The sequence below is a fragment of the Polypterus senegalus genome, chromosome 6, assembly GCF_016835505.1.
Source record: "Polypterus senegalus isolate Bchr_013 chromosome 6, ASM1683550v1, whole genome shotgun sequence".
Lineage (NCBI taxonomy): Eukaryota > Metazoa > Chordata > Cladistia > Polypteriformes > Polypteridae > Polypterus > Polypterus senegalus.
This window is the reverse complement of record NC_053159.1, coordinates 72585939-72605353: the sequence shown is the minus strand read 5'-3', so window position 1 is coordinate 72605353 and position 19415 is coordinate 72585939. Positions and strand designations below refer to the sequence as shown.

The 19415-nt window shown below is 37.8% G+C and overlaps 1 protein-coding gene across 2 annotated transcripts in view; it reads right to left on the bottom strand.

The window, feature by feature from the left end:
• smarcal1 (SWI/SNF related, matrix associated, actin dependent regulator of chromatin, subfamily a-like 1) overlaps positions 1-19179 on the bottom strand; it is an 89160-nt gene extending 69981 nt beyond the window's left edge. For both annotated transcript variants that reach the window (XM_039756334.1, XM_039756335.1), the window contains exons 1-4: positions 18905-19179; positions 5219-5612; positions 4731-5025; positions 371-421 (exon numbers count right to left, since the gene is read on the bottom strand). In XM_039756334.1, the coding sequence (XP_039612268.1) occupies positions 371-421; positions 4731-5025; positions 5219-5560 (688 nt within the window). In that variant the 5' untranslated portion in view covers positions 5561-5612; positions 18905-19179. The remainder of the gene's footprint in view (positions 1-370; positions 422-4730; positions 5026-5218; positions 5613-18904) is intronic.
• Positions 19180-19415: the final 236 nt, after the last annotated feature.

Below are 19415 nucleotides of genomic sequence, written 5' to 3'. Positions count from 1 at the left end.
AAAATGGCAGACTGTATAAACAGAACCCGAAAGGTCATGGCTTCCTCGTCTGTTATGCCACGTAAACCGTCATTAAAGAAAGCTAAGTTATTTCTCCTATCTGATTTCTTACCACCATATCATTAAGGGAGGGGTATCACCTTTTTATATTATATCTATATAGTTTTGTGTTATATAACATGCCTCAATTAAAAAAAGAACGTATTCCAACCAGGCAGCTAGCATCCACTTCTGGATAGACAGTATAACAAATGTTTGCAAAAATCATAATATTTTAGTGAATAACCAAATATGAACATTTTCCACACTGTTGGCAACTGTGATTTTAATCATTTTTGACTAAAGGTTGTAATGTAGGGGTTTAACTTACTGAGAAAACTGTAATCTTCCAAGTTGAAATTCCACATTTTCATATTAGAATCTGCAATAAAAAAAGAAGGAAATGATAAAGACGTGTATAATTCTTCTCAACTTCACTTTTGCATGAAGACTCATTGCAAACCCCCGGACAGGCCACAGGGAGAATTCTCTGCCACCTGCAATCGTTACCCTCAGAGTAGAAACTGGATCATCCATCTCATCTGCTTCTTCAATCCCACGGCTGGTTCACTGCGTCACCACAACAAAGGAAACATACTGACTTCAACGGACTTCATAACCAATGTCCAAAAACTGATCTCCAAAACAACTGACCTCTTCCTTTCATTTCCCCGTTCTATTTAACCTACGTGATGCATATATTGCCTCTATTAGCTGTTGTTTTTAAAACTGCACCGACATAGAGTCACATAATGCATTTAGATTCACTGTTCCAAACACCCTAGAAAACATCATTAGTGATTTATTAAATTATACATATGCACATTTTATTTTATAGTGTATGCATTTAAGTACAAAATTTATGTAGCATATACATTTCAGGATACAGTGTATTTGTTTTAGTATAGAGTGTATTGCGACACACGTGTACATGGTGGGCAGCTAAAGGGCTTGAAGAAAGGTAATTCCACATCCAGACCAATGGATGGTGAGGTACACTGATCCTTTCTCTTTTTCCACTGGAGACCCAATACAGGAAATTCCACTTGGCCTTCATGACATCATTTCCGTTTCCGGTCATAATTATCTCACTTCCACTGCCGCACTTTAAATACCCACCATCTCAACCTCACCAGTTGATTCGGTTTTGAATTCGAACCTGTAAACATCTGTACTAAAAATCCTTCCATTTGCAGCCAGGAAACGTTATACAGGTGGCTGCGCCAAATCTTTATGTGCCTCTTGTCTCGTTTTTGACAGTATACAATAAATAGCTAAGAATAAATTGAAGTTTTTACAGTTGATTTTTTCCGTTAAATGATTTTTACTATTTGATTATATATTATTATATTTTTTGTCTTATATATAAATGTCTAAGTGTGTGTGTGTGTGTGTGTGTGTGTGTGTTTGTCCGGCCAGGAAGTGAGAGGTGGAGTCGAGGTAAGGGCTCCACCTCTGAGGAAACAGAAAACTTGCTTAGCCGTTAATAACACAAGCGATGCGAGCATGTCAGCAAAACGAAAGCTCAGAAGAAAGACAAAGTCGCTTAGCCGCTAACATCGGTAAAACGGTATCCCTTTTACTTTTTCTCCCGCCGCTAATGCACAAGTGATGCGAGCACATCGGCAAAACAAATCCTCCTAGGAGAGAGATTCCCAGAGTAGTTCCTTTCAATTACCTGACATTTCTACATTTCAGTTTTTTCTGACAATTTCAATAGTTTTTAGGACCTCAGGCTTTTTACAGCACAGGCTTATACAGCTAGTATTATATAATGTGTGAAGCATCTATTGTGAAAGCCCATGTCCGTCTGTCTTTCTGCCTGCATTAAACAACTTGGCTCACCATTGACCAACTTTGTTGAGATGTGGCAGACTTATTCTTCAAAGAAATGTGTTGAGACAGTTCAATGTTTGTTCAGATATCTCAAACAGATTACATTGTACAAAGTTTCAAAATTTCCCATTGAAATACACTGGCAAATTTGCGAACTTGTCCATCTTAAAATGGAGGAACATTTTGTGCAACTTCAATAAGGAATGAGTTTACTGTTTCAAATTTACCATGACAGCAGTTGGCTGAACTTGTGTCTTTTCCTCTTTTACTCGTTTTTACAGCTGCCCTGACACCAGATGCGAGTCAAACGCAGGGCAGAGTGTGAGCATATAGCCCACATGGCATTGTCCTCTTCCTCCTATTGCTTTAGGTAATAGAGTACAAAAAATAAAAAACGGCACTTCTCTGGAAATAAATGGGAAGAGAAACTAATTATGTAAGCATATTTATGACTAAATTGACTGAACCATATTATCTGCAGATTACTACTGTAAAGAAGTGACGTTACCAACCACCATCTACATGGTGTTTGAACTAATTAATAACATGGGGAAGGTGCATAGGATGAGCATAAAAATAGACAGTGGCAACAGGAAGTGGAAGGCTTCAGTAGCACAAGCTAGGCCTCAATCTTTAGGACCCACATATACACAAAACAATCAGAACCTGTTCATCTTGCCCATTGTGTACCATTTATATTTCCATCATGCAATACAATCAGTTCCTTTCCAAGTTCTTACTGATGTATACAATTTTAACAAATTACTGTGTTTTAACTAATATTAATAGCTAAATGGAGGAACTTATTTCAGCTCCTTTTCTCCTTTCACAGGGTAATATTTTGGGTAATTTTCTGAGAGATAAAATCAGTGTTATTCAATGGCAAGGTTGGCACAAGGTTATTTGTGTGCACTTTCCTTTGGAAAACTGGGTGGTGATCAGGGGAACTAGAAAATAAAAAAGTAGACTAAGAATCTGCTGTTGAATATTGAGATAGAACTGTAAGTGCGGTTTATCAACATAGTGGTTTTGCTCCTTGTGACCCAGAAAATATGGGTTTGATGGTTGATGCCTTGTAAAAGGTTTTCTGACAGTGATTAAAAGACTGACTATGAATATGCTGGGTTGGGAAAACAAGGCAAAAGATAAAATGGTGTCAGTAGCACAACATTATTTTGATCAAGAACAAGGGAAATGACACTGATGGCAAATGGGCAAAAAGAGAGGCAGGTTGTTCCTTACCTAAGCCAGGAGGTTGGTAAAAGATGACAGTACAGAAGTGGGCATGCTGGCATCCGAGCAGGGCTGGACCAAAGAAGAATACCTGGCCAGGAGGCCAGTGTCACGGAAGGACAGGAGGAGAGAACCTGTAATCCTGACAGGGTCCCCGAATAGCCAATCTGTGGAAGCCAGAATTCTGGCTGGGTTGTAGGGGATCAAATACTTACTTCTCTCAATGACATACAAATCAATTTCTAACTTTTATGTAATGTGGTTTTTCAGGATTTTTGGTTGATTTTCTGTCTCTCTCCATTATAATGAAACTACCATAAAAATTAGACTGTTCACTTCTTTCTAAGTGCGCAAAGTTACAAATTCAGAAGAAGATCAAATACTTATTTCCCCCCACTGTAACTGGCTGTTGAAATCATCCTAAGGTGCCATGTGGTGTCCCTCAAAAAATAATTAAATAAACCAAGTTTTTAGGGACAGCCTGTAGTGCTGCCACATAGCAGGGCAAGTGTATATTTAACAGATTGCTTGCCTTTGTTCAGAATGTACGATTTTATGGAATAGGAGTTTGAGCATGGCTGATTTTATTAGTTATGGATATGGTTGCAAATGACACTCCTGAAATGTCAAAGGGGCAATTCTGGGTGGATTCACAAATCAGTATAAAGACTGCTGGTTACAAATGTGAAAGAAGGAATTTAGAAGGAGAAAACTTTTCTAGTAGCAGTTCAATCATAATGAATTATTTCTGCACTTCAAACCATGTGTTTGATGAGAAAAGTAATAAAATGCATTTTCTGACAGAGCATCCCAACCATGCCTTTGGGCAATTTGTTTTTTCAAATGCTTCATCATGGAGTTAGTACAGAAAAATAGTTATGGCTTTGCAGGTCAATTTATTTCAAATTTGGTATGGTGCTGTTATTGAATCTTTTTCTCCATCTTTTAATTTTTATAATAATTTTTATAATAAGCTGCAACAGGCAAAACCTGTTTATTTTCTTAATTTTAAGGATCAATTTTCAGACAGAAAGTGTGAGAGATATCCCATTGATTTCAGACTGTACATTACTCAGGATTATTTAAAGGTTTGCAAGCCTGCTGTGCACATGCCATTATTATTTGGTATCATATACTGCTGTGAGCAGGTCTTTTCACAGGTTAAAATTTCTAAAAGTATAGAAGTCTATTAACTGATAGAAATGTTTGCAATGAATGAATTGTTGTGACATCCAGCATCTCACCTAATATAAACAGTTTGAGCAGATGCAATCAGTTTCATGGTCATGACTGAACAGCGTTATAATGAAATCACATCAATTAATTGCAATTAGGGCTGCAATGATTAATTTATATTTTGAGAACCAGGAGCCCAAGGCATGACACTAACAAAGCAGCTTAAAACTAATTAGAACTAGAACTTGAGAGACTTCAAAAAAAAAAAAAAAGCTCTTCTTCTCAAAAGAAAGAAGGTATTAACTGTGGTTTAATGATACCAATAACTATCAGTGCATAAGCTGAGAACATACCACCTGTAAGCTTAGCTAATAATCTAAAAAGACAATTTGTATCATAACACACATTTACATAGAATAGAAACATAGAAACAATTTTTCACTTACCATAGTTTCTACTGGATATGCTCTTAAACACAGCAATCAGATCAGAGTTGTAGCCAACTTCTACACGAAAACGTTCTTCATTATGCATTACACACTTCCCTGTCACCAGATTCATAGTTTTTTTCCCAGGAATGCCATTAACACTTTCAGGGACTTTTGCCGAAGCACTTGAGGATCCCTTAATTGCTGATCCATAAAAGAATTTTGTAGCTGTATCAGGCTTCTCCACTACCACTTTACTTACATCACTCACATCTTTGGCTCTTTGAGGGTCTTTAACACGAACAGCAGGAGGCTGAAATAACAACATGTATCAATTACCAACCTAAGCACGACATACAAATTGAATATCAAAGATGGGCAAAAGCTTTCAGAAGAACCTAAACTTTAAGATAAAAAGGTAACACAGTAAACAGTGGGCATCCTTTACATCTTTCAGCAGTTAAGTCATATAATCTACATAGAATAACTTTCAATAGGTCTCTTACCTGTTTCCAGCCTGGATTCTGTTCAGCATTTGGTTTTAAGGACTCTTGCTTCAGAGGACCATTTATGGTTAGTGATCGTTGTGCACTTAATACCTGAACAGTGTTAGACTGTTGAAAACTCTTTGCCTCCATAAAGTTGCCATGTTCAGCTGATATAGGCAACAGTGTGGTTGCGGAGGATGCTGCATTTTGCAAATTGTTGCACAGAAAGTTATTAGAGTTGTTTTTTCCAGGATGCACTCCTTTCTGCTGGGCTGCCAATCTCTCTGCTCTTCTGGCCAGTGCTTTAATCCGATTCTCTTCAATCTTTCTTTTCTGGTCTTCTGTTAAACACACTGACATTTCTGGCTTCAACAGTACTTTTATAAAACCTGAAAGGGGCCCAGATTTAAACCTGTACCAAAACACACAGACATGAATATGCAAGGATTAATCAGCCAATTTCAGAAATAAATAAATAGTTTAGTAGTTATTGTGGTTGCTTCCCAGCTTCAGATGACTAAAACTGAATACCTGTCTGATGACTATCTGTGTGGAGTCTGCTCACTGTCCCCAGCACGTCCAGCTAGCCTAGTTTATTCTCCCATATCTAAAAGTCATGCAGATTAGCTTAGCCTGATATTAGTAAGTTGGAAATTTGTTAATATTAATTACAGAAAAGGGAGTGCTTGACTGCCATAATGTGAAAACTCTAGCATCTTATTTTGATTTCCTACATATTTCTATCATGTTTCAATAATTGGTAAACTAACAAAATAATATATTCAGGCCAAGTATACATCTTGAATAAAAACTAATCTGTAACTAATCAGAGTTATAAAATCCATTCCATGCAAGTGTTGTGGAGAAGCTCGCAACAATTTACCAGCATGAAGATACATTAAGTGCTTTGCATTTTCTCTTTAAAGTCCAAACCAACTCCAAGAGAAAGGACAAATTAATTATAAATATTTCTGTATGTTATTTCTTACTGTAAAGGACGGCCCCGAGAAGGGAAGGCAACTACGTTTAGACACTGCCTTCCCTAAGATGCTAGATGGCAGCTCCTTTGGAGTGTAGTGGTGCCCTGGATTCACATATTGCATCGTGGGACTTGGAGTTTGGTATCTCAGTCCTGTTGGGCGCCGTGGGTGCCGCCAAGGGGTGTTGTGGAAGTCTCAAGGATGGAAGCCCTGAAGTACTTCCAGGCTGATTAAAGACCTGGAATTCTCCATCTGACCCAGAAGTCCTGGTATGTCACATGGGAGGAATAACAGAAGCACTTCTGGGTCAAAGACTATATAAAAGGTCTGCTGAAAACCCAGCAAGTGAGCCAGAGTCGGGTGGAGGTGGACGAAGCTTGCGGGGAATTGTGGAGGAGAAAGAGAAAGAGAGAATTGTGATTATTGTATTATTTACTTGTGTTATTGTGGCTGGTATGCTTGGAAGGCACTGTAAGAGGAAAGGAAAAAAAAAAAGAGTTAAATAACTTCTTGGTACTTTTACCCTGTGTCCTACGTGTCTGTCTGTTGGGTTTAAGGGGCAACAATAAACCCTAGCGTCCACACTACCATTTCTTTAAGTAATCCTGTGGAGTTGGACTTCTAGTCTTTTATAAATTTGTTAAATTTAGTTCCCACCCCTTCTCCAGGTTGGTCTTACCTTGTTTTCTTATATTTACTGTATATGTTGACTGAAAACAGAAAACCAAACACAAAATCAAGGAGGCACTTCTGGGAATGGTCAGAAGTGGTGCAGTAGGTGCATAGTTTGGTGTACAACACTTTGCTTTAACACTAGAATTACCAAAGCCTACGAAAAAACTCGTAAGTCCGTCCCACCTTAAATCGCTTCTTAAAATCGTTCACAGCTCTCCACCAGCGTCTTTTGTCATCTAAATGTGCTGATAAAAATCAGGCTGCAAGCAGCCGGCTATTCCATCCCCCACCAACTTAGAACGTGCACAAACTTCTCCCAGCTCATGCCTTGATTGATTTTCTGGGAGTCAGGTGGAGTTTTAGAGTGGAAATAATAGATTGTTGTTTGGAACACACACATTTCATGTCTGTTCCGTTTCTACAGTAATCTGTGTAAACACATTGTTAAAACAGAAACGTTTTTTATATTCTAGTAGTAGATGACAAAATGTAGGCATAAACTGTATAATGTATGAAGCCTGAAGTATCCAAGAAATACTTTCACAAAAGGTACAAATCTAACACAACAATTGCGCTTTTATTCAAAAATATGGCACAATAGAATCAGCTGCTGACTGGGAATCAAAAGGTTGCAAGTTCGATCCTGCACCACTCCGTTTTGAGAAGTAAACTGCTCTTAGTCTTATTATTTTAAAATAAAAACATACATTTGATTTCAGTTTGTAACAGCCGGTGTAATTTATGATACTTGTAAAGGTTAGCTTTTTTTTTTTGTCAGTTTTATTATCTCAGCCGCGTTCACGAGCCCAAACACACCCCACCCCCGCATCTGACACTGCTGTTTTCACATAGACGCTGTAACAGAGGTAAACTCAGCTCCCTTCTACATCGGAGCAAGAATGCACATACCATTGCTTGCATACTAAAGTGTCATTACACACATTTTTGAGCATGCCCTCTGCACACTACTTGTGACTTTAGGCTTTAGGAAGTAAGTAAATAAAGGTAAATCGTGTCATAAAATTATTTCTTCAAAACGTTGAATGCTCAAAAATGTGTATAATGCCACGAAAAGTGCCTGCTGACACTTTAGCCATCCCCCAATGTCCAACCCTTTTCTCTTTCATATGAAAAATTGCCATGAGCAATTTTTTTCCCCCCATACCATAAGAAGAGCTACTTGATTAACTAGCTGTTCTCTGCCATTGATATTATATAACAAAAAAGTATCCGGGATGGAGTTTAGGTAACTTCAGGTAATTTTAGGCTTGTAGGTAACAGCGGTCTATCTGTGCCCTCTCTTCCATTCTCTGTACTGGCTCTTATTGGGGTTTGCACCCAGTTACAATAACTTTACCAAAAGGCATTTCTTTTCTCTAGATTCTCCCCTCTTTATATTGTGTACTTAAGTTTCTAAAGATACAGCTTTACGTTTTTGTGACATACTGGGCAAATTATATTTATGTTTTTATAAGAATCTATATATATATAATTCACTAAGGCAAGACAACCATGGAAAGCACGCCGGAAGGGGCATGGATTCACTAAGCCGCCGACAAGTAAGACACCTATGGGGCACGCAGGAAGGAGCCACGCCGGAGGTGAAACGCCATATGCAGCGTGCAAAACGGTTTGCAAGGGGTATCCCATGGGATCCTTAAAACAATCCTTTGCAACCGAGGTTAAAACACAATGAAGTAAGCAGTCTTTAAAAAAACATAGCGAACTGTTTTACACGCTACATACAGCAATTCGCATCCGCGACAAACATGCGTTTTCTTAGATGCTCCTGCAGGAACATGGATAGTCTACGTCAGTCACAGGTGCATCTGGACTGTGCAAAGATGACAATGACTCAAGTGAAGAGTTGGAGGTGGGCACATGAGCGATGGCGGTCCGCTAGTTTTCAGTTGCGGACAATTGTGTGTTGGTTCGTTCCATGCATTGTTACAATGTTGCTTTTCTTGCTGATTTAATGCATTACCGATTTTTCAAATGTTAATTTTCTCCCTGTGCTTAAAAATCATTAAAAAACCGGCCTGATTATGTGGCGTATGGTAAGCCACGGGTTGGCTAGTATTAAAATAATTATAGTACATGTTAAATATCTTTCCATTTGGTCAATGACAGAAAAGACTCATTCTGTATAAGAAAGATGAACAATGACAACACATTAGCAGAGACTGGTACTTCAATTTTCATATACACCATAGAATGTTTAACAAAAAAACAACATATAGCAAAAAAATTCAAGTGGTAACAAGATACCAAGAAGACATGATTCACCAGCGTTTGTGTTTCTGCTTATATCCCTCTAGCGATATCGTTACAAGCAGCAAAAGTTTACACTGGGTGTTACAGACTCAAATTTAATATATGTTTTTATTATATAATAGTAATAATAAGAGCAGCTCACTACTCCAAATGTCAGTTTTCTCTCGATTGATATTTGGGCTTGGGGTTTTTAGTCATTTGACAGCAACATGAAAAATGAATGATTTCTTTTACTTTGGTTATATCATCCTCTTTAATAAAACCCTTGTGTGCGTCCAGTGTCCCTGTGTGTGTGTCATCTGGTGAAGTGCGAATGTGCGGGGCCACACAGCACGTGTTCAGTCTCTTCCTGTGCATTCCCTGTGTGTGCAGAGAGAGACACACACACTGGTGCGTGCGTGTGACTGACAGACAGACAGACAGACACAGACACGCACACACACAGGCCCACGTGAGAGACGGAAACGCACGCGCGCACGCAGGCCCACGCGAGAGACAGGCACGCACGCGCAGGCAGACAGGCCCACGCGAGAGACAGACACACACGCACGCGCGCAGGCAGGCCCACGCGAGAGACAGAGAGACACGCACGCGCGCAGGAAGGCCCATGCGAGAGACGGAGAGACACGCAGGCAGGCAGGCCCACGCGAGAGACGGAGAGCGCAGCATGCGCGCACACACACACAGGCAGGCCCACGCGAGAGATGGACAGACACGCAGATATATATATATATATATTTACATACAGTCCATACGGTCTGGAACAGATTAATTGTATTTACATACATTCGGTTCCACTGTATTACTTTCCAACAAAATTACAGGCATTTTACGGAAATAGAAACCAGTATTACTGAGAGAAATTAAAAGCACACAATACAGTGACGCATATTACAGCCCCATACAAGGTCCCTTGCCATTTAATATAGACTGTTCATACAAATGTTTATGCACTACTGTTCTAGCACCCGTTACTGTAACGGGCTTAATGTCTAATTCTTGAATAAAAGCTCACTTGTTTTGTTATACTTTTTATGAAGTGTTTATTTAATATTTGGACTTCAGTCTTCACACATCATACACATCACGCCAGATTTTGTCATTATTACTTTAACATGAAAAAAGATTCTGTTTTAGTTGTGTGCTCAACATTGCTTGCCTCGCACTTCCTGTCATCTTACATTTACCCAGATTGTTGTAGACACAGAACATACATTGAATGTATGTATTCCAAATAACAATATATTATTTCCACCCATCCATTATCCAACTCACTATATCCTAACTACAGGGTCATGGGAGTGTGGTGTTATGGGTCCACAGCTCTCTCAGCAGAGGCCAGTTTTAGTTAAATGAATAATCACTGCGCTCGTATAGTAGCGAGGGCATGGTGGCTGTAGCGGATCTCAGGGCGATCTGCAGTGTGGGCGTTTCTCACCTAAGCGCACAGGTGAGAGACTGCCCACATCTGTGATTGTTCCTGAGGCTGCTAATGTGCTGCAGCTACTATGGCCTCCCTCAATATATAGAAGTGCGAGTCGGCTAGGGGGGAGAAAAACAAAAAGAGCACAAGGAAAGAGAAATAAAGACGGAGGTGGCTGGAGAAAACAGGACACAGGAGAGAGAGAGAGCCGGTGCAGGTGAGCGAGCGCTCGCAGGCAGCTGTATGGGAAGCCAGGGTGTTAGGCCGACACCCGGGAGGTGTAGTAGTGGTCGGAGCTGCTGAGTGAGCATGTAGCGGGAGTGACCAATGAAGAAGAAAGACTGTCCGCGTAAGGCCGGGACGGCAGCGGGAGTTGGGAGGCTTGGTGGAGAAGTCCTTGGTGTGAGTGTCCTGGATGCCAAGGATTCCAAGTCTTGGGCCTGGGATGAGAGCCAGACCAAAGCCAGGATCGGAAGGACTCCAGACCTGTGTGTGTGTGTGTGTGTGTGTGTGAGAGAAAGGACAGCTGCAGAGAGAGCATCTCGCCTGTTACAGGGCCAAAATGGGAGAAGCAGGCAAGACGCTAGTTTAAAAGAAGCACCGGGCTTATTGATTTTAAGGACTGCCTCCAGCGTCATTTTAACCTCGGGTTTTAAAGGATTAATTTGATTGATTGTTTTTAACCTCCACGATTGTCAATGTTTTATTGGATTATTTATTTGATGAAGACTTTTGAATCACTGCATTATTTTGAACACTTAGTTTTTGTTGACTATTTTAATAAAAGCACGTTTACACATTTACACATTATCCCCTTGCTATGTTGTTGCCTCACTGTCTAGCTCATCTTGGTTATAACTATCAACGGTGTAGGGTTCAAGGGCTCCTGAACAGCAGATGGGAGCATGGAGCTGAACCCGCATCATTACAGGGAGTCTGCTGGAGCCAATCCCAGCCAACAGAGGGCAAAAGGCAGGAAACAAACACGATATATTATTTGCCCTATACAATTCCAGACACCTCACTGCCAGATCAAGGGACTTCAGCTGTCTCGGTGGGGGATGAATGAGCGGGCGGGCACATTTGCAAAACAAAGACACTGATGAAGAGGTGCAAAGGAATTTAATATGGCCCAGCATTACGAATATTTTCATAGGCTTCAGGGATTCTAGTGTTAATGTTTACTTTGTTAAAAAGCAGCTTCATTTTCAGGATTTGTTAACTCAGGTATTACTGTATATCAAAACTGTCTCATTCAGTGTTGTTTTAGTGTAGCAATATTATATGAATACTAACAATTAACATACATGATGCCACAATGAACAATACACATTTGATGCAACTTTTATATTAATTTCAAGGATTATTTATGTTAAAATAAATGCTAATATAAAAGACAATACATGAATGATAAAATTAACTGCATTTATGAACACAGTCAGCTATGCACTAGATGGATGAATTTGTGTATATTTGTCAATAGTGCCACTGGAACATGAAGTTTAAGCTTAAGATTATATTGAATTTTTTTTAACTTTGATACACACCTTAGTAGAAAGTGATGTCTATATTTCATTTTTTAATTGCTTTCAGCAAGCTCTGCTGAGATTTGTTGGTGATGGCTTAAAATCCTGAATTTCAGTTTTATAATCATCACTTGATTGTATTTGCCTCAAACACAGCAAAAATTAAGTCAAGCTTTTTTAATTTGTGGAAAATTAAGTCTTAATTTGGAAAACATATTGACAACAAAATTAAAAAGCCGATGAGCAACTGACATGTTCTCCCTCAAACTCCCATGATCTGGGCAACAGATATATTATGAGTCAGAATCCATTCCTCTTAGAAATACAACTCTAGCTTCACTGCTGTTTTTAAGAACTACAGATAGCATTCACATTGAGACCTTTTAAGCTATGTTATGAAATTTCTCTTTTTAGAAACATTCACAATTTTAATCTGAACTTAAAGAGATATTACAAACAGGTAATTCCCTCAACCCCCAAAAATCATTTCTCTGAATGAGGTTTAATAAACCATCTCCAAGCTGAAACTTTAGTCAGTCAAGTTTACAATACTGACTTCTGATTCACCTATGAAGCCAATGAACAACCTATACCAGCTGTGCCAATTTTGACAAAGAATATTAGTAGAATCATAGTCGGACATGAGACTAAGAAGTTAAAAGTTATACTGCGGAACACAGGTAACCAGATTTCAAAACTCCAATTCAGACCAAGCAATCAAAAACACTGCTGATATTGATAACAAGAAAACTCATTGCTGAAAAATCAATGGCTATGAATCTTCAAATCCCCCTTCTCTCATGTTCAGTTTGTTATTCAAGCATTTACAAATGATCTGAAATAGTTTTAACTTTACAGTGGCAACTTTGGTTGCATCTACCTAATTTTCCAAGTGTGTTAGATATTCTCAAATTCTGCAGATATCATCCTTTCTCAAGTCATGGCTGAAATTAAAATTTTTCCAGCAATCATCAACAGTTCCCAGGCTTTTCCTATTTGAATTTCCCACAGTTGCTTAAAGGCTGCCTATTGTGAAATAAAAGGCAAGTTAAAAGAAATTTGAGGAATGTTTAAAGAACTTTTTATTTTAATTCAATGGTCATTCTAATGTTCCACTGTGTTCTAGCATTCCCTCTCCATTCACAATAGCACACTCATCAGGAGCCTCACAGACTTGAAAGGAGATCAGATAGCTTCAAAACCTGCTAAGACAGCTAGTTTCTATCTATTCATGGAACTAACTACAATTTGCACTTCTTGTGTTTTACTTTAAAATATTATTCTATATTGTTTTTTAAGTCTGTTGTTTCCTGGTAAGCACTCATTTTACATATTTTTCCAAATTGCTTTGAATAACTATAAAAGAGAGATGGGTAGGAACATTACATTTTCTGGCCTCTAGAAGCAAAAAGAAGCACATCTTTCAACAAAGGAATTTGATGAATTAATGTGTTTAAACATAATTTTGATTAATCCAAAAGCAGCAATGCATTTTTATCAAAGTGCAAAGTATTTTATGCCAGTTTTATAATCACAAGCAGCACAATAGGAAATAGTGCAATATTTAATTTCAGCTTTCTGAAATGTACTTAAGTTTTTCATTATAAACCTGCACGCTGCAAAATGAAACACTTGTTGATTTACTGTTTTAACTGTAAGATTTGTCTAAATAGGTGCATATAGAAAAAAAGGAATACTTTATTTTCATAAAGAGTATATTTTAAGCATCTTCATTTGCCAGTAGATAACACTTCTAAAATAGTCTCACTTACTAGTGTACTAATACTTTCTCTAAACACTTGATGGCAACAATTTGCAAATGCACCGCATTTGTAATTCTGCAGCTTTAAATTGCACTCTGGTGTTTTTTTTTTAAATGCTTATGATATTGTGTATCTTGAAAAGTGCTGTATGTTTTATTGGTTGCCAATTAGATGGCATTTACAACAGATGGATTGTATCACGATTGCAGTTTCAATGAGAATTTCCTTAAAGAAAAATGGAATTAATATAAACGGTGGCCCAGTAGCCTAACTCCCTACATTAAAGCATTACTCAATACTCATCATGAACATTCTTCTTAGTTTGTCTGAAAAGACTCCTGTTGATGCTTTGTGTTGTAAACATTAAGGTTACGCACATGTAATTTTGTGATTTTAAGTTAATATTGCAGACATGGAACTGTCACATACAGAAGAAAATTATCATCATTAAAACATGTATCATCTTTGTTGCAAAACTGCAAAGATGTTAACTAACAAATTCATTATTGATCATATAGTACTAGAAATGTAGTAATGCTTTTTAGATGCTTTAACCTTTTAAAAATATTCTTGGGCATAGGTCTAGGCTGCTTTCACTATTCAAAAGGCTCCAATCCCATCTCTCATGTGTCAAGAAGATATACCTTTCTCATTAGTGTAATTTTAAACTACAGTATTTTAAATGGATACTCTTACTAATAACGGTATATTTGCAGGTAAAGTAGCATAGTGTTTAAGGCTTTGGAGTTCAAACCCGGAGGCTGTCAGTTCAAATCTGGCTACTGACACTGCCTGACCATGAGCAAGTCATCTGACCTGCCTGTGCTCCAATTGGAAAACCAAAAGAAATGTAATCAACTGTATCATAAATGTTGTAAGTCGCCTTGGATAGAGGCATCAGCCAAATAAGTAAATGTAAATTTGTATTTTGCTTGTTGTTTGTAAGGTTTATAGTTTGGTTAAGAAATAACATGGGGGATGCAAAGACCAGATCACTTATTGAAATGGAGTCTGTGACAAAAAAAGTGTAAAAAATACAAAACAGAGTAAGAAAGACAATACCAATAATAGTACTCTCAGCTGCCAAGATTATAGGGTATGTCTCTTTGGATGCTGAAAAATACACAAAAGATAATAATCATTGTTACTTGTCACCTGCAGAGGTTCCACCATTTCATTTATGCACTGCATCATTATCTATACCTGTTTACTGTTTGGCTCTGCTTAGAGGAGACTGAGAACAAAGTTTGGGAATGGTACTTCCCATTCATCTTACAACACAGATCTGCAGTCTGCTTGAGTTATAACATAATTAGAAGCATGGTCAGCATTGTGAGGACAATGGGGCTCTCTGGAGAAGATGTGAATTATTCTACAACAAAGGGATCTTCGTATTTCTAGAGCAAAAGCAAATATCCTTTGATCTGAATTAGAATTTTACAAATCATAATATGATAGGATTGCCATTTACATTTTAGTTTAACTATAAAGCAATGTAAAATTGATATGCTGATTACTTTTGGTATGAGTCTAATATTTATTTAATTATACATTATATACCATACAGACAGATTCTATCTTGTTTATCCACATACATGATTTTGCAGAGCTGCCACCTTCAAACTATTCCCCCTTAACTCTGACAGATGTTATGTAATCCTTATACTTTGAAAATGACATGCTTTTTACAGCATATTAAACCATCATAAATCTATTTATGTAACAATTAGTATACAGAATTTTTCAAAAATACTTCTGAGGGGCAATGAAACAGAAAACAGCATGAAGGCTACATAATAACTGCACTCATTGCATTTTGTAGTGGGCATATGCTCCCTAAAAACTGGCATCATTTCCCTCAAGCCAAACAAATGTGAAGTCAACCCATCATCATATAAAAGTATCTGTGACAGCTGGAACAATTTTGTTCAACCCCCTCAAGGCTCAGTTTTGTCTCCCACTTGGATGTTAATTCACAAAGACAAATTAAGTAGCACCCTCAGGGTAAACTGTAGAACCCCCTTTTTTTTATCATTTTAGTAAAATGTTATTTACAACATCTGCAAAATACACTGTAAAACTTCAGTAAATGCCACCAGTTTCCACTCTTGCATTCAGCATTCATAACATTCAGGTAAGTCATGACTAGTGTTCAGCTCTAATTTTATTTTACAGTATTTCCCTGGATATTTGAATTTTCAATTATCTTGTTCTGTAGCTCTTATATTGTCTTATATTCTCAATACAGCTAAATACTTTTTTGTGTGTGTGAATAAAAAATGTGTAAAATAAAAAAAAGGAAAAGCACGAATGTTTGCACAACCAGCATACTTTACAGTAACTTATCAGTTATTGATTATATTTACTGCACCCTGCATGAGTGATGAACAATGAAAATTTCAAGCAGTAAAATCTGAAAAAGCCCGACTCGGTCATTAATACTGAGAATCTGCCATTCATTTTTTTTTGGTTCCACTGAGATATCTCTGCAATATACATCATGAGGATGTACTATACTTGTTATTATTTCTTCTACTAATTTTCATAATGTGCTCACTGCATTCCAGGATCACAGGGAATCAAAGCATTGAGCCAAAACCAGCACTTAGATGAGATACCATTGAACACCACAGTGGTGCGATACACACTCACTAACACCACATCAGTTACCACAGCACATCAATTTTTAAGAGTGATCAGGGAACCCCATGAGAACATATTTAAATGTGTGAACACCACACAAGCTGTAACTGGTCAATGTTAGGCTATTCAAGAAACAGCCCATTTTATAAAACAGAACAAGCTAACAATATTATTATTCATGACATACAGTAATGTTCTGCCCCACATCTTGTTAGTTGAGACTGTTATTTGTTGAACTGTGCTCCCCCTTCATCTTGTCATTTATTAACACACCTGTCAGTCACGTCCCATACTCGCAGTGGTACTATAAAAGTCTATGAAACTCACGTAAAGCACGTAGGTCCCATAATAAACATTTGAATACAATACACCCCATGTGTCTCACGTGAGGCACCCTTTATCTCTTGTTTCGGTCACGTCCAAAACGTATCCTTAGGGTATATAAACCCCTGGGTCTGGTTAGTTGTGGTACGCAGCAATTTGAACCTCTGTCTGCGTGCTTCTCTTCGTCTTGATCCAACCGTGGAAATCACTCGCCTTGTAAGTGTCTTTTGAAGCTGTATTATTTAATGTACAATGTCTGCTATGTATTGTTTTGTAAATTATTCTTTATTGTCTTTGATTGTACACATGTAAATGCCTGTATGTTTCTTTTGTATATGTTTCAGTTTACAACGAAGTACGTCCAGTAAAAGCCTTCAAGATAGCTCGCTCACCCCTTGTCGTTTTTTATGTGACTACCTGAAGAAAATATATGCCAAACTGAGGAGGATGTGCAAAAACACAGGACTTTGAACCTATAAAGGGGCACTTCTAACTATTGTGCCATTAAAATCTTAACACTAAAAATAAAGATATTTAAAAAAAAAAAAAAAAAATTAAACTTAATATATACTATTAAAGTGACAGCTTTGCTCTTATCTGAATACTGGTATGACTAAGTAGTTAAGGTAACAACATTAACTACAAGAAATTTAAAGCTGCGATAAAAAGTCTTTCTTTGCTCACATTTACTTGGTTTAGAGGTGTCTCCGATCAAATCTCATTATACTGTATACTTGCATACCTTCAAAGGAACGAGGCAAATATAGAAATTTGTTATGAAATGCTTGGACAATCGAGGGTAGTAGATTGCTTGTTGTACAAAACACCTCTCCAAGAGAAAACAAATGTAATTAAGAAATGTCTACATATAAAAGATTTTTAGATCAGCAAAATACTGTTTATTTAGTGTATTAAAAATTGTAAAATTATATGTGGCACAATTGGGTCATGGCATGAACTCACAGCTTAGCACACAAGCACATCTGTCAGTGACTTGCAACTTTCAACAACTTGCACTTTAATAATCTTAAAAACTTCCCGCTGTGGTTTATGGTAAAGAAATTTCACGATTACAAATTGCCAACAGATAACGGGATGAATGTATCCTGTGTGTTATTAGTAAAAACAAATAAATAATATTAAAGCACTAATAATAAAGTTGGCGGTGGGCTAGGCCCGCAAGGATAAAGAAGGAACTGCAGGTGGCATTCGATGAAATTAAGATGTCACTTAAGCCACTGTTTACCAGCAAACAAGTCTCAGCTGAAACAAAAACTAAAAAAGCTGACAGCCCTTAAATCATTCATCCACACCCTTCTTTCTATTTTGCTATTTTCTTATCCAGGTCAGGGTTGCAAGGCAACTGGGGCCAACTACAGCATTCCTCAGGCACATAGCAGAAGCAATACTTGGACGCGACGCAAGTCCATCGCAGGGTGAGCTCACAGACCCACTAGTGTCATTTTAGCAACGCCAGTTCACCTCACCTGCATTTTTTTTTTTGGCTGAGGGAGGAAACCTGGTGCCACCGTAGAATACCCACGTGTAAAACCCGATACTCGAACCCCGGTCACCTTACTTTAAGGCAGGGTTACCAATTAACCCTTAATCTGAATGCAAATTCTGTAGCCTTTTTTTAGTATTTTAACCCAAAGTGGCTTTTTTGACTATCCACTTACAGCTCCGTAGCGCACCTTCAGTTACGACAAAACCTTACGTTTGATACAGAGGTTGCTTGCAGATGGACTGTACGAGTTAACGGATTTACTCATTAAGCTTTACCAAAACATAGCAATAAATCTGACACAGACATTTTACAGGCCTAAAACATAATAAAACAATTTCAATACTTCTCGACAATAACCAGTAACTACTACAGTGTTCGTGGATTCTAAAACTGGAAAGTTGATATTTCGTCATAATATCTGGTTAACTAACTGAACACCCCTTAACGACTGCGAATTACGAGCACACATAATTATCCCTGCTCTATGTATTCAGTGTTACTAATTTCTGTAAGTATCATCTGCGCTGCGTTAGTTTAAAGATAAAAGTGCAGTTCAAACGTTTAACATATCTTCGTGCTATCAACGTACCTTATGTCGCGACATATTTCTTCTAAATCCCACCAGTTCTGAATTATAAAATTTCAATTAAGCATCACGGCTGCCTGATAACCCGTTTCAGATCGTTCTGTATGAACTCTGCTTCTTTTAGATAGCTGCAATGCTATTTCTTATTGACAAATTAAGGCAATGGAATAATAATATAAAGCAATTTTAAGCCACTAAGCACAACTTTGTACGCAGCCCCTTACAGTTTACACCAGGGGAGCCTGAGCACTGTGAGCAGTCACTAATTGTGAATGACATCTGAGGCAACCAATCATGATGCCGATGATTTTCAACAAACTTTATTTATAACATAACAATTTTAAAGGCTTGTTTTTATTGGTACTAGGATCTCCTGGAATTAGAGATCCAGTTCCGGTCGTATTGACACCTGACCACATTAATGATAAAAATAAATAAATGCCATTATGATCCCGACAGAACATGCAAGGAAACAGACAGCAATCGCATTTAAACAAAGTGGGAACGCAAATAC